General features: G+C 39.4%; 1 protein-coding gene across 3 annotated transcripts in view; it reads left to right on the forward strand.

The window, feature by feature from the left end:
* LOC129366307 (nucleus accumbens-associated protein 2) overlaps positions 1–14985 on the forward strand; it is a 34689-nt gene that overhangs the window by 8295 nt on the left and 11409 nt on the right. The window contains exons 1-3 of one of the 3 annotated variants that reach the window (XM_055040069.1): positions 11753–12817; positions 13906–14080; positions 14170–14940. In XM_055040069.1, coding sequence (XP_054896044.1) covers positions 13969–14080; positions 14170–14940 — 883 coding nt within the window. In that variant the 5' untranslated portion in view covers positions 11753–12817; positions 13906–13968. Of the gene's footprint in view, positions 1–11752; positions 12818–12844; positions 14081–14169; positions 14941–14985 lie in introns of those variants that run through there. The other 2 variants (XM_055040066.1, XM_055040067.1) reach the window with 2 other exon arrangements.

Consider the following 14985-nt stretch of genomic DNA (forward strand, 5'->3'; position numbering starts at 1 on the left):
ATCAAAACGACTCGTTTATTCACTCCAGATCTCCCTCTTCTCTATGTGTCACTCTCCTGCTGCTCTCTCCTTTAGTCACTGCTGGTCTTATGTGTTCTTTTAACTTTTAAGCCATCACTCATGATTCTGGAGGCATTTCAGTCAAAAAGAAAGACTTCAGTCTGGCCTAGGGATGTAGAAATATATCCTGTATGTATTTATTTTTTTTAGTTTTATTTTCTTAGTTTTTTTACTAAGAATCCATATTTGCTGACCGCAACTACTTATTTAAATAGACGACTAATATGTCAGTATGTGAGTGAATAGTTGGTTCACCAACAATTATTTAAATCCCTGTCTCTGCTTTATGTGGCCACACTTTCTATTCTCAGTATTACCACAATTGTACTGGTACTGCAGTACAGTACTACAACACACTACAAATATGCACATTTGCAAGCTGTACTCTGTGGCATGCACATTATCATAAGACAGTCACTAAAATTGAAATGAAGTAAGATACATAAATTGGATGATTCGAAATTGATTAGAAATGCTTTTAAGCAAATGTTTTGATTTTGAGATATTTTTATCTGTTTGTGAAAACACGAAAGGGGTATTTTAATGATGAGTTTGTCCTGTAGACCAGTTTAGATGAGGTCAGACATGAAAGCTGCAAAAGGCTGGAAAGACTAAAGCTTGACTCGATTATTCTTGAATAAAAAACATTCTTTGCTTTCAGTCACTTAGGTACGGTGGTACTGGTTGAGATGTGAGATTTGTCAAACAGTAAGATCTCGTTATGCCTAGACTACCAAACTGGAGCATTTGCAAGTTTTGAGGTCTACGACAAGACCAGTCAAAGAATGCCCTATTACAAAAATTACAACTCACTTAGACCTGATGACTAATTAAAAATTCCCCATCTGCCTTTAACACTCCCTTCAAAGGGTCTTTCTTTGTAGCTGTTTATGTAATGCTACATCATGCACCATGAGCTGATGCAAAGACAATAAAAAACATACAGACATCCTGTGACATCTAACCCAATTGTGGTCCCGAGGAGACATTCAGTGACAGTCAGCAGGCCAGCTCCGGGCCACTTTGTCTCTAGATTCTTTTTCTTTTTCTTTCTTTCTAGTGTTTTGTAAAGGATATACGCTGTTTGATTACCCGCCGAGCAAAGTGCAACGCAAATGACAGGAAAACCTGTTTTTTTTTAAGTCAGATTCTGTCCAATATTATATATAAAGAATTCACGTAAACAGTTGAACTTTGTGTTTCTTACGATAAGTAGGGGGGTAGGGGCTTTTTGTTGGTTGCGATTTGAGCTGATAGTTGTCATATTGCAACTAGGTTCTGAGAACTGTTAACTTGAAGAATGTGATTGACATTTTCCAAGTCAAAAGTCCTTACTAAATACGTTTTTGTCACTTCTGGTAATGTTGTATGAAAAGTCTTTAAGCGTATAGAGCTTTAGCACACATAAAAAAAAAAAAAAAAAAAAAAAACAACTGCCTTGATTTTAGTTGTGTTTGTTATGTAGGAAAAATGTCCTATGTTGACAAATACTTATCACTGATGTGACATTTACTGATTTAATTGAAACATTTACTTAGGTCTATTGGAAACCTTCTACAGAATGAGTGTAATTGAAGTATTTTTGGTGCATACTTTACTTTTTAGAAGTTTCTTGGAACTTTTAAGTAGTAATCCACAACTTCCTGTTTTTTGGGATATCACTACGATTTTGCCAAACATGTTTATTTTCTTTACTCTTCAAAATGGGAAAGAGGGAGTCAGAAAGTGGCTACAAAATATTATTAGTCATCTTAATATGCCTATATATTCAGTAAGAGTATTAATTAAAAAGTTAAGAATAGCTGGATTCATGACAGACAAGTTTGGATGAGGACCCAAGTTTATTTTGCCATTATCCAGACAAAGAAAGACAGTAATACATCTCCAAATATCAAATTAAAAGAAAAACTTTATCTAAAATTATGTTTGTACATTAAGACATTTTATTTATTTTAAGGTGCTGAATATCTTATCCTTAAATCGCTATGAATCTTTATTTTTCTTGTATGTCGTGGTGTCAAAAAGAAAAAACAAGAAAATGTTTCACCCCAGAGATTTCTTTTTAGATGTCTTTCCTTAATAAGAGCACTTATACAAAGAATTACTGTTCAATATTAAGAAGTCTTTAGTTGCTTAAGAAATTCACAATAGTCAGTTGTATATATCTATCTATATATATAGATATAGCTATATATGTAGATATATAGATAAGTCTATATATCTACATATATATATCTATATATATATATATATATATATATATATATATATATATATATATATATATATATATATATATATATAGTTGTAATAAGCATTACATAAAAAAGCTAGTTGCAATAAGATATATATATATATCTCTTTGGAACCTGTTCTAACAAATTAAATGTGTAAACAAATTCAGTGTTTTTCAGCGATCTGTCATCAGCTGTCTTGCGCTAAGGCATGCTAAGAACAACGGCACACCTGCTTTCATAACTGTACTTGCTGAAATAAATTATCAAGCTTCTAAAAGCAAACATCCCAAAATTGTACAGCCAATTATTTCTTTCGTAAGCCAACAGACTCCCTGCAGTGGCGTAATGGCTGTTTGGACATGAGAACTTTGGAGATGCACACCAGAGCGCTCCTCCCAAAGAGTAAAACCAATGCCCTTGTCAAAGCAGAGTCACAAGGCAGAGCTGCAATATCCTAACAGTGGGGCCAAGGGCGAAGCATGTGTCATGTTTAGTTCACTTTGTTTCAGACTTATCGGTTGTCGTACACAAAGCTTTGCAGGCAAACAAAACTCAATAAATTCTCAGCTTTTTTTTTTCCCCATAAAATAGAATCTGCAACTTAGTTAATTCAAATTAGTGCTATCATTTCAAACCACTAAATATTGTATTTATGAGTTGTTGAAGTTTCAGCTGTATTGGGATTTTTCAGGCATATTTAAGGTTTAATTATTAGTGTAGCATACTCTCTATAAAATGGACAGATAGCATAATTTGAACTTTACTAATTTTGCTTCCCAACAACAGACTACAGGAAGGTTCATGAAGCGCACCTTAACATTCAAGACATTGTCTAAACTGATTAAAATGCTTATGGAATAACAAGGTTATTTTTATTATGCCAGTGGGTCAGGGCATCTTGAAGGGATTTGCAGAAAATCAGTTTCCTCAGGTTAAAGACGAAATCTACGTATATGTTCTTTATTTCTAAAAGGTTCCTATTGAACATGTTATTTCAACAATGATCTTCATCCATACAGAAAAAAAAATCCAAAATATTTATGAAAAGCCTGTAACATATCATCTAGAAGACACTAAGAAGAATGACAGCTTGGTGTTAATTTCTCTTACTGGAATTGAAAGTGAGGTCAGAAGCTCTCGAGCCCAAGTCTACACTCTTACATGCCAGTCACACTTAGAAGTGCCATATTTATTTATCTGATAACTATCTCCATGCAGTTGATAGAGAAAAACAAGTTATACAATTGGCAAAGGCAGAAGAAAAAAAAGGAAACTTCCTGAGCCACTTAAGAATTATACTTTGTCGGCAACAGCAGTGCATCATTCCATGTGCTGGCAAAAGCAAAGCATAGTTTCATCATTTTCTGTGTGCCAGCATGAAATGAAGTCCCTGAGGCTCATTGAAGATATTCAAAGTATATATTTGAGTCCTAACAGTCACATGGCAGCCGTGAGACTGCCAGCATGTACATATGCATACTTTTTAATTAAAATCTGCCTTAGAAGAAGACATGTCACATGGCAGTTATGACTTGGTTTATACTGAAACTTCACATTCACTCATTTATTCAGCGACTGGAGGGCTTTCTCTTCCTTACTTTTCTTCTTGTGCTGCTGACGTATGGCTTCCCTTAAAGCTGTAAGGGAGTTTTTGGTCTTGTGTCAGTGGTGGTTCAAAATATCTTTGTAGGATGTGTTGCTACAAACTGGAATGACCCACAGGCCCCCGTGGTGCTGCAATTTGTGCTCAATATTACAAAAATATGCGCAATCTACCTGCCATCCTCTTTTTGCTTTTTCATTATTTGTCAAATGCAAAATGTCGCTCCACCTAAAAATTGGTCCCATTTAGATGCTCATTGGTTTTGCCTCATTCTGCAACTTAATAAGATTAGCCTGTTTCTTCAGAAGTTGGTGACAAATAAAACTTACCCTGTTTTCGTGCTTGCTTCTTCCCATCAGATGAGTTTCTCAACTCTTTTTACATTTATCCAATTGTGTGATTCTGCCTCATTTCCCTGTTCTTTTCTAACTCTGTTTTCACTGTGACTGTGCTATGTCAGCTTCTCTTTTCTTGTTTTCTGTTAACATCCTCCACTCCCACTACCTCTTTCTTCCCATCTCCTTGAATTCTTACTTTGCCTGCTCTCAGAGTCACCTTGTCTCTGCTCTCATTTAAGACTATTCCTCTTATGTGCCTTTCAACTCGTCTCTCTTTTCAGTGTCACTTTGTCTAAGTTTCCCTTGTGTACCCATAGCCTGTCATGTATGTTCAGCTGCATTTGGAATGACATCCAAATGTCTGCCAATGTTCAACTGAGCATGCACTCCAGTTCGGTCTGGGATAGTAACCACTAAATTGATTTTATCCTAATAAATGCCATGTACAAGGCATCAATAATGTCTTTGCCTGAAAGAGAACCACTCAAATTGTAAATGGTTTCTTTTTTATATTATTTATCTGCTTTAAACTGTGACTAAATACTTCTTAATTCCAGAAATTATCAGCCACAACTTTGTTTCTTGCAAACTCCTAGCTTTTGATCTTTTTTAGTTTTTAAAAAATTGATCCATAAAAATATCTTGAGTGGAACATTGCTCTGCTTTCATGTGGCACTTTTTTATCAACTAAAAACAACTGCCTTCCTTAGGCAACACATGATACTATGAGGGAATGATTGACTCAAAAAAATAGTAACGGTGTATTTTGACTGGGTTGTTCTGCTCTGCATTCTGGTTCTTGGGTTCAGTCATTTTTAAAAATAATTATTATTATTGATTGTATTTTTTTTTTTTTTTGCTTTGTTTATTTGTGTTTTAGTTGACATTCTGGTTGGCCCATGTTTATAACATGTTCTTCAGTGACTTTCTCATTTATCTGTATCAGCCTTTTAGGCTGGCTCGTCTCCAGCGACTTTTTAACTGATGATTAAACTCACCTGGTCCTGCTTTCTACCAATCACCTCTTCTGGACTTTTTAAGCCCGCATATTTCCTCCATTTCTTACTGGATTCTCTGCTGTTCGTTCATGGTTTCTGGTTCTCTTCAGCAATACTTCATGTTTCAGGTATTAGCGTAAGTTCTGGACCTTATTATTTTATTAAAAACCACATCCTTCAACTCCTGGAGTCTTATGTTCAACTGGATCCACCACCAACTGTGTATGACATGCTTGGGTATTATTATGAGCCTTGGGTGTGAAGGGGAGCACTTTATGCTTTCACCCAGTTGTCTCTGTCTTGAGACATTTGTCTTGAGGGTAGAAGGAAGTCATATTTGATCTGACTGGCCAACAACACTTGACTACAAAAGCATCGAAGAAGCCCACATCATGTTTAATTATGTGGAAGAATTTTTGGTATGCAGTAGAAGAAGGAAACAGTGACTGGGAGAAACATGAATTACTAATGATCTAAGTGATGCGAATATATGACTTGCAAATTGTTAACGCCTAACAACGCTTAGGATTTTATGATCAGTCATCAAGCTGCTACTGGGAAGGGAAGGGCCTGGGCATCTGTTTGTCCACAGCCCTGGTGTGTGCCAGTGTGAGAGGATTGAAACAGCTCAGATTGTATTGAAAAAAGTATTTCTTAATATTGATCCATTTAAAAGTTCAATTGTTTTGAGCACACAAGTTTTTGTTTTTCAGGGATGAGTTTAAACATTTCAAGTAAAAATGTTTTGTTGAAAAAAAATGTTATATGCTTGAACTGATCAAGCCTGAGCTGGATGCTTATATACTATTATTTAAATGCAGTTTGAGACTGACAAAAGCGCATTTTATTTGTAAAAACACAGAAAGGGAGCATTTATGTGCAAGTATGTGCAATATTTTTTTTTTAAAAATCAAAATTTCCTGTGATGATAGTGGATTGTGATCAGTAAAACTATCCAAATATGTCAAAACTCTTACCTCCTGAGGAAATGCATCATTAAACCTCTCATTTATGCACTTTGAATTATAAGAATTAAGCTTTGAATGAGTCTAAATTTCTGTGCCTTCAAAAGTCACCAAGATCTCTTTAAAAGAAATGGGTGCAGTGTCTCAGCACTGGTGCTTAACTGACCTACTTCATTTAGAAACCACAGAAGTCTGCAAAACAGGTTTAAATCTTGATCCTTGACGAGGTTTACTCACAAAATTTGGTGAGTGCAACTTACTAAATTTGAAGATGTGAGTCAGCTTCAATCTGCCACAACCATGGAAGATATATATTCATTTACTAAAATGGTGTCAGATGTAATGGAAAGAACTCTTTTAAAACTCTGGATTTTTGCCTCATCTGTCAACAGAATTGTTTCCCAAAAGTTTTGAGGATCTTTAGGATGTTTTTTTTTTTTTTTTGTAAAATGGAAACAAGCCTTTATGTTCTTTTGACAGGAAGTTTGCTGCTCGGATCTCCCATGGATGCAGTTCTTGACCAGTCTTTCTTCCTGTTTACTCATGCTTGCTGTTGTTGCAGATATTGCTATAGGTTCCTTTGTGGTCTCCTGGTTAAATTGTCAAGTTGTTGCAAGCCTGGCGACTCTTGGAAAGATTCACCACTGTTCCATACTTTCTCCATTTGTGGGTAATGGCTTTTGCTGTGGTCTGCTGGAGTCCCAAAGCTTTGAAAATCACAATATAACCCTTTCCAGGCATTTTGTTTCTTATCTGTTCTTGAATTTCTTAAGGTCAGGGTCTGAAGTGTTGCTTTTTGAGATTTTTTATCCTACTTCATGCAGATTGTATTTTAGTGATGTCGTTATTCTTGGGGCTAGGCAATAATCAGTTGTTGGTGTGGCAGGTAAACGTGAACCAGAAAAGAGTTTCTTTAATCACTCTAGATATGTGATTTACCAAGGGAGTCAATTATACTTACAGAGAAGCGTTTGATTTTTTAAACATTTTTCTTTTACTTTTAATAAATGAAATTCCCATTGGTCACTACTTTTTGTATTTGCATAGGTTACATTTTCATGGCATTAGCAAATATGAGTAAGAATGTTTGTTTTTTCTTTCTTAGTGTTTTTTTTTTTTTTTTCAATTTGAATTTTGGAAGACCAGTCAAATCTACCTACTTTTGAGATACAGGACAAAGAGAAACACCTGGTTCCCATAACACAAAGTGTCTAAACTCTAACTCTACAGTCTAGCTATGTGACCCAGACAAAACACAGACATATTAGGGGTTAGATTCATTCAGCTATGAATTCAATTAAGAGAAAAATAAGTTAATTAATATGATAATTGTACATAAAACCCCTGCTGACTTAGGCTTTTAAAAGTGAAGGCATTATCATAGTGTGATTGTTGTGTTGTCTCAGACAGCATTCTTTTATTGGTCTGAACTGAAAGTATCTTTTTTCTTCTCCTCAGACACAAGATAAGCCTACATCATCAGCGCATATAATTGGTGCATATTGAGTGAATGCAAGTGGAGAGACAGCAGACAATGTTCTGCCCACAACAAATAATTTCATAGTTGTCTCTTTATTACGTAACTGCATGAATCATAGCAGTTTATTTAGTTTTTTTTTTTTCCCTTTTTTTCTTTTTTTTTTTTCCCAGCTATGTGGAGACAACATTACCCGGCAGGGTCTATAGACAGACAGTCACACTATAAGCAATGGCAAGAAGCCTCTCTCTCTCTTTCGCTCACCCTCCCGACATCCCATAATGATACTCAGACAGACTCAGGCAGACGCCTGCTCAGTCCCGATTGGTAGAACTGTTGCCAGGGAGCGTTGCCTTCTCAACGTGGATAGAATCTGTTGTCTGGTACACTTTAGACATGAGAACAACTGCAGGATCTGAATATTTATAACGAGGGGACTGTTCATATTGAGATTGTACAGAAGCAACATAAGCAAGAGCAAAGGGCTCGCTCTGCTATTGTTCAGGCTCACATGAAACTTTTCACAGGGTTCACTCTTTGCATTGGTTCTTGCACTTGAAATGAGACATTAATTGATGCTGTTACTTTTCTGTGTCTTTAGGAGGTAATTGTTGGAGTTGTGGGTAGGTTTTCACAATCTCCATTGTGCGAGACCCGCTTCACTTTTGACCTCACTCAAATGATTCAAAAATAGCCCAAAAAGACCAACTTGAGTTAGTCTTTTTGAGTAAGTGTTTAACCCTTACTCTATTGTCATTTATGCAGCTACAGTAGAACTGGTAATTAAAATCTGTGAGTGGATGCGTGATTGTGCATGTGTTTGTTTGCCATCTGGAGGATCCGCTTGTGTCTTCGCATTATTCAGATAAGGCTGGACCTGCTGTTAAGCTTAATAACACTGTGCATAAGTATGGGTCCCTAATTAAAAATGGATACAACACATTCCGAAGAAAGCAGACAAAACGCAATCAGGGTCGCATTTCAGTTGAGTTTATAAAACAAAATAAAAAAGCAAAACGTCTGCACAGGCAAAGCGCCAGAAGTCAAAGTGAGGTATATAAGGATGAGGATTATCACAACACATCTTAATGTGCTAGAAAGTTTTAAGATGGGAAAGCAAACTCTCCTCGGGTAATGGGAACAAAAGTTTGCAGTGGGGCACACACACGTTTGATGGAATTTGCATGTCAATTCTTGTGTGTGTAAATGCACATGTGCACCTTAAATTTTTCTTTTGCACATTTTCCTCTATAATGCATGTGTTCCTGTTTCTTATTCATTCAGCCATACATTTGCATAAATATGCAGCTATGTGTCTGTGTATATGTGCTATGTGGCACTCTACTGTCCTGTCTGCCTGACTCAACATATTCTCTGCTCACTCTCCTTTGCTCTTTCTCTCTCTCCCCCTCCCTCTTACTCTTTTCCCTTTCTGCTCCAACCCCCCAACCCTCCCCTCCTCCAATCCCTCCCGACATCCTCTTCTTCCCGCTCTGACTGGCTGGCACGTACATGCATGTCTGTAGACTCTGTACTGTGCTTGCTGCCGTGGCACGCGCCAACCTCACTGCAATGCAGCCCTGTGTGCATTAATTGGCAGAGAGACAGTGGGTACGTGGTATGCAGGATGGGAAGGGTAGGAAAAAAGGGAGGGGGTGCTGGGGGGTGAGCAAGAGGCAATGTAAGGACACAATAGTAACAATAACCAATAGACAGACGAGTGGACAAGCAGTCTGGCAGCATCCCAATGGGACAGACACACAGACAAACAGAATGTGTATTGCTGAGTGTGCATGGGGAGATTACCTGACTGTGTGTGTTTGCGTGTGTGTGTGTGAGAGAGAGAGAGAAAGCGCAGGGGACTGAGTTTATGTCTGTTTGCATTAGCATGTTTGCGGATTTGTTTCTCTGGCGTTTTCACAGAGCTTTTTTTGTGTGAGCTCACTCATGTGTGCCTATATGTGGCATGCAGATACCACACACTCTGTGGCTAAGCTCTCCAAACCAACCTCACTGACTCACTGTATTCAACCCTCGGTGATATCTTCACTTTCATGTTTCTGCTGCGACTGAGGAGTAAAAGTTTGCTCAGTTTAAAGTGCAACTTTCTCCACCTGAGGTTACTTTGGCAGAGAGTGAAACGAGTTTGTCTTGATGCTCTCAGGGAATGCGCTCCGATGTAAAAAGTGCTCTGCGTCAGCGTTTTATTTATTTATTTTAATGTTCCATATTCAAACGAAAAAAGATGGAATGAGATTCTGAAGGTCGTGATTGCTCTCATTTCCTAAAATTTCTTTAGAGGGGGCTGTTTCCATCATGCTTCTCAGTTTTAAGCTACAATGCAAGAATAGCAACTTTTGTGTGTATACTTTCTTGCAAACTTGCCCATACGTCATCAATCGTTCTTACGTTTTGTACTTTATTGGGTTTCCATTCCATAGATCATATCAAACCAGTACATTATTGTGAAATGAGAGAAAATTATTTATGATTTTTAAACTATAAAAGGATGCAAGTCTACCCATGCATGCCTGCCCATCTGAGATGAAAGGCCAGGCATAGAGAGCCAAGAAACCCAAGGTAACTCTGGAGGAGCTGTTGACAAGAAAACTAATACCGTAGTCTTCCACTCAAGAAATCTGGTCACTCTGTAAGTTTGGCAAGATAAAGTCATTGTTGAAAGACATCCAATAACAAGTCCTTAACTCATGCCACGTTGGGAGCTTAGCAAATATCCAACAACATAATCTGGTCATAAGGGGGCCAGAGTTAAACTTTTCTGACCTACATGCAAAATGCCACCCTACACATTACACAGAAAGCTTGCACAATTCATGTGCTCCCTGATACCTACTGGGAAATAAGTTGATAGCAGGACCATGTTTCGTTCTCCAGTATGGACATGAAAGCTGGTCAGAGTTGAAGAGAAGTTGGATGGAAATATATTTGAAATATGGTGGAAGCAAACCTGTTACAGAAAAAAATGAGAATGGGAAGTAAGCTCAAACTTGGATTGGGGTGACGCTAAACCTGGACTTCCAATGGAATGGTTTGATGAAAGATTGACCCAGTCAAACTCTAGACTTAAATAACAAGTCCGGGGTAATGGTTCTGCTGTGGTAGGAGGGATCAGGAGATTTATTGATGGATGCAGTTGTGCCTCTTTTGCTGTAATTTGTGTATTTCTCCAGCTTGTAATAGTAAATGGAGAAAGAGCAGAGGAATAATGTGAAATTCAAGATTTAGGTGTCAGTCACATATAGACATAAGCTATGGCTCATTACTGGAAGAATGAGATCACTGATACAGTGATTTAAGTGAGTTTCCTCCGTAGGCTGGTGCTAAGAGAAGAGAAAATATGAGGGACTTTGCCATTTGGAGGGAACTTTGTGTCCAGTCACTGTTTTTCCGCTTTGAGGGAGTCAGTTAATGTATCTGGTCTGGAGAACACCTATTAGTGACATTGCCCTAAAAACCTTTCACTGTAATTGTACTGAAAAGTGGTTCTACAAAATATTGTCACAGTGGCAATGAATGCAAGTGAAACTTTTCAAAAAAGTTAATTGTGCACTTTTCATTCTAGTGCACAATTATGTGCTGCTTTATGTTGATCTTTTACATTAAGTCCAAATATATTTGAGCCTTATAACTGCGTTATGAAAAAATATATGATAAAGTTGCAAGGGTGTGAATACTTTTGCAGCCAGTACGTGTTTACACAAACACAATAATACATTTGTTGCACATCCATCTTAGCAATAAGCATTTTTTAAAGCCTCCCACACAAATCTTTGTGGTAGTTATCATCTTCGATGCTAAGCTTCTTGTTGCCGTTGTCCTATCACTGGCTGCAACATTCGTCTTCTCTCTCATCCACGTCAAGCGACATCTATGGAGGCTGTTTTTTTTTTTTTGTTGTTTTATTTTTTTTTTCTGTGCTGGCAAAAAAAAGTAACAGCAGAGAAATGCCACCTAAATAAGCAGAGCTACCAAAGCGGAGGTGTAAATTAATCATTTAATTTATCAATTCATGTGCAAAATAGGGCTTGTGTGGAGACAGTGCTTTGCTCTGGTTGTGTGTGGGTGTTTTGGCAAGAGATGTCCTGGCATGATTCAGAGAACATACACGACACTTGCTGAAAAGTAAAAAGAAAAAAAAAATCTCTTTATTTGTCCCCCGCTATTGTCTCAAAAAGTGGAAAACACCTCTCGGCAAACTTTTCAAACCTTCCAGTTTGGCTGAGTGAAGGAATGATGCATTCTCTCCAGACTTGCGTCAAAGCGGCAATTCAGAAGTTTCACTATTCCGTGTCTAATTAATTAACAGCGTGCACGACCTCTGCAGGCTTCTTTCATATCTCTTTTGTCTGAGTCATTCCCCTCCCTCTGCTCTGTCGCACCGTGTAGACATCCGTGTTAAGGGGCATGTGGCAGAAGTTGCTTCAATCTAATTGTCTTTCCCTGCTCGTATTGTCCTCAAATGACTTTCTCTCTGTCTCAACTCTCCCCACCCTCCCTTGGACTTTCTCTCTGCCCAGTCGCTGTCTCGGTCTGTAACTGTAGCCTGTGTTTTTTTCTCCCTCCCACTCCCTGCGACGTATAGATACTGCATTGATCAGACACACGCGCACAGACACATGCACACACACTCACTCACCAACCCAGCCTCCCACTCCTTTCATCATTGATTCGCCCTGCTCTTCCCTCTTCTCTCGCTCTCTCTCTCTCTCCTCTATATTCTCTTGCTCCCCTCTTCTCTCTGTACAGCAGCACTTGTTGAATTCAGCCCTCAGAGAGTAGAAAGCAAGGAGAGATAATGATAAGGAGGCATTGAGACGGGGCTGGAGCAGACCGCGAGCAGAGAGAATGGGGTCTTGGAGGACATAAAGATAGGAGGCAGGACGAAGGAAAAAAAAAAAGTCATAGAAGCTTCTCTGAGGCAGACACTTTAGGTGAAAGCGGGAGCTGGCCAGACGGAGGAGCAACATCAGAGTGCTCTTCTTTCTGTCTGTACTACTCCTCATCTGTCCTGCTCCCGACTCTGCTTAAAGCAGAAGACTCAGAACTGTCTGTGCTAACAGTGAGCAGTATTTCTGCGTGTTAGCAGAGGAAAAGTTATGATGTGCTGGTTTCCTCCAGGTGAGTGCTTAGGTGCCAGGTTACACAGTAATTTCCCTATGCAGCCAACACTGCCTGCGCCTGTGTATCTGTGTATGCATGCACACTTTTATGTAAGTAAGCCAGAGTGCATGTGTGTCTGTATGGAGTTCATGAAGTGGGAGAAAGAGAGAGAGAGAAAGGGAGGGAGAGAGAGAGAAGCTTTGTGTGTGTGTGTCTGTGTGTTAAAGAGGCGGTGACATTTTTTCAGTTTGTATTCCTGGAAACTGCTCTGCAGCATTGCTCAATAATGAAACTACTGCGTATATGTATGTGTGTGTGTGTGTGTGTGTGTGTGTGTTTGTGTGGGTAGGTGGAGAGACAAAGACAATGATACAAGGTTCATGGAAGTAACGAAGGTGCAAGTATTCCTGGAGAATGCGCTGTGACGGAATTCAAGGAACTGTCGGCGTTAATGCGTAAATAATAAATCTGTCTATCCGAAGCTTAAAAAGGGAGCAAATGCTGACAAAGAAATAGCGTCAGCAAAATGAAGGAGAATCTATGAACTCTGACATGAAAAACTGTCCGTATTCAGTGGGTTTTGTTGCTGAGGGGGAAAAAAAAAAGTTATTGTCAAGGCTATCTTGTAGGCCGTCAAAGTCCAAGCTGCAGGAAAACTGCTGTTCATGCATGACAAGCAATACGTGGAATGAGCCTTAGGTTTCCAGGAATTAAAAGTCATGTCAAACAACATAGCCTTAAGAGGTTTCACAACATTTCTCATACAGTAGGCATGGTGTTGTATCCATTTTTTTTGTCCTGTGGAGTGACTTGGCTCCTCCTTCCTCTCTCCTGTCTCAATCTCTCACCCACTATCTTCGCATATCCATCTTTCTTTCACACTCCTCTCACTTCTCCCTCAACTGTATTCGTTTTCTCACTTAATTCCATCTCAGTTTTCAGTCTTTGCTTTCTCCTCTCAGTTGTCGCTCCTTGCATCGCTCTCTCTCTCTCTCACTCTCTCTCTTCTCTAGAAAATCTCTTCATATTTCACACATTTTCTACTTTTTTTTCTGCTAAAAGATGTCCTCCATACATTTTTTGTTTTGCCTCTTGTGATTTTACAGATGTCTTTCTTGGTGGAAGAGTGAGAATCTGAAAGCCCATCTTCCTCTCCCCCTTCGGCCAACATGTCCCAGCTGCTCCATGTGGAGATCCCGAATTTTGGAGCCACAGTTCTGGGCTCCCTCAATGAGCAGCGGCTGCTGGGACATCACTGTGACGTATCCATATTGGTAAAAGGTGAGTAAGCTGGAATGTTTTTTAAATCATTATTATTAATTAGTACATTTTGCAAAAATGTTTTTAATGTCCTTCTCTGGCTGAACTAGGTCAGGCTTTCAAAGCCCACAGGGCCGTTTTGGCAGCCAGCAGCCTCTACTTTCGTGACCTCTTCAGCAGCTCAACCAAGACCCAGTTTGAGTTGCCTTCCTCAGTCACACCTGCTTGCTTTGAGCAGATCCTCACATTCTGCTACACAGGGAAGCTAACGATGGCAGCGAGCGAACAGCTGGTTGTCATGTACACAGCTGGCTACCTCCAGATTCAGCATATAGTTGAAAGAGGCATGGACCTGATGTTTAAGGCAAGCTCACCTCACTGTGACTCGCAAACTGCAGGGTCTTTAGAGGAGACGGGATCAGAGCCGCAGAGTCCTCTCAATAATGGTATCGGCCTATCAGTAGCCAGCGTTCTGGGAACCCAAAGCTGGTCAACGTCGTCCCTACTCCTGCCGCAGCGTAAAATTAAAATAGAAGTGGGTGACCCAACACCGATTTCCACACCCTCAACGCAAACCAAGATTTCAACCTCGGAGCTGGGGAGCCGGTTGGCGAGAGCCTTCTACTCAGCAGCTGGAGGCCCTGCCATTCCTGGTATGCCTACCTTCCACCTTCAAGGAACTACTGGAGGCGGAGCCGGGGGTGGGGCAGGTGGAGGAACAGGTGCGGAAAGATCCAGCCCAGGAGAGTCGAGCCTTCCCACCACAGACAGCCCCACATCCTACCAGAATGATGACGAAGAATTTGAGGAAGAGCCATATGACGGGATCGCAGAGGACGCCTACAGTCAGCTCTATGGACGTCCCACTAACCCCTATGGGAGTGAGTACAACATTCCAGTCTTTTGCTGCTTGTTAACAAAAGGCT

This window comes from Poeciliopsis prolifica, unplaced genomic scaffold, assembly GCF_027474105.1.
Source record: "Poeciliopsis prolifica strain line A6 unplaced genomic scaffold, Auburn_PproV2 SCAFFOLD015, whole genome shotgun sequence".
NCBI classification, from domain to species: Eukaryota; Metazoa; Chordata; class Actinopteri; order Cyprinodontiformes; family Poeciliidae; genus Poeciliopsis; species Poeciliopsis prolifica.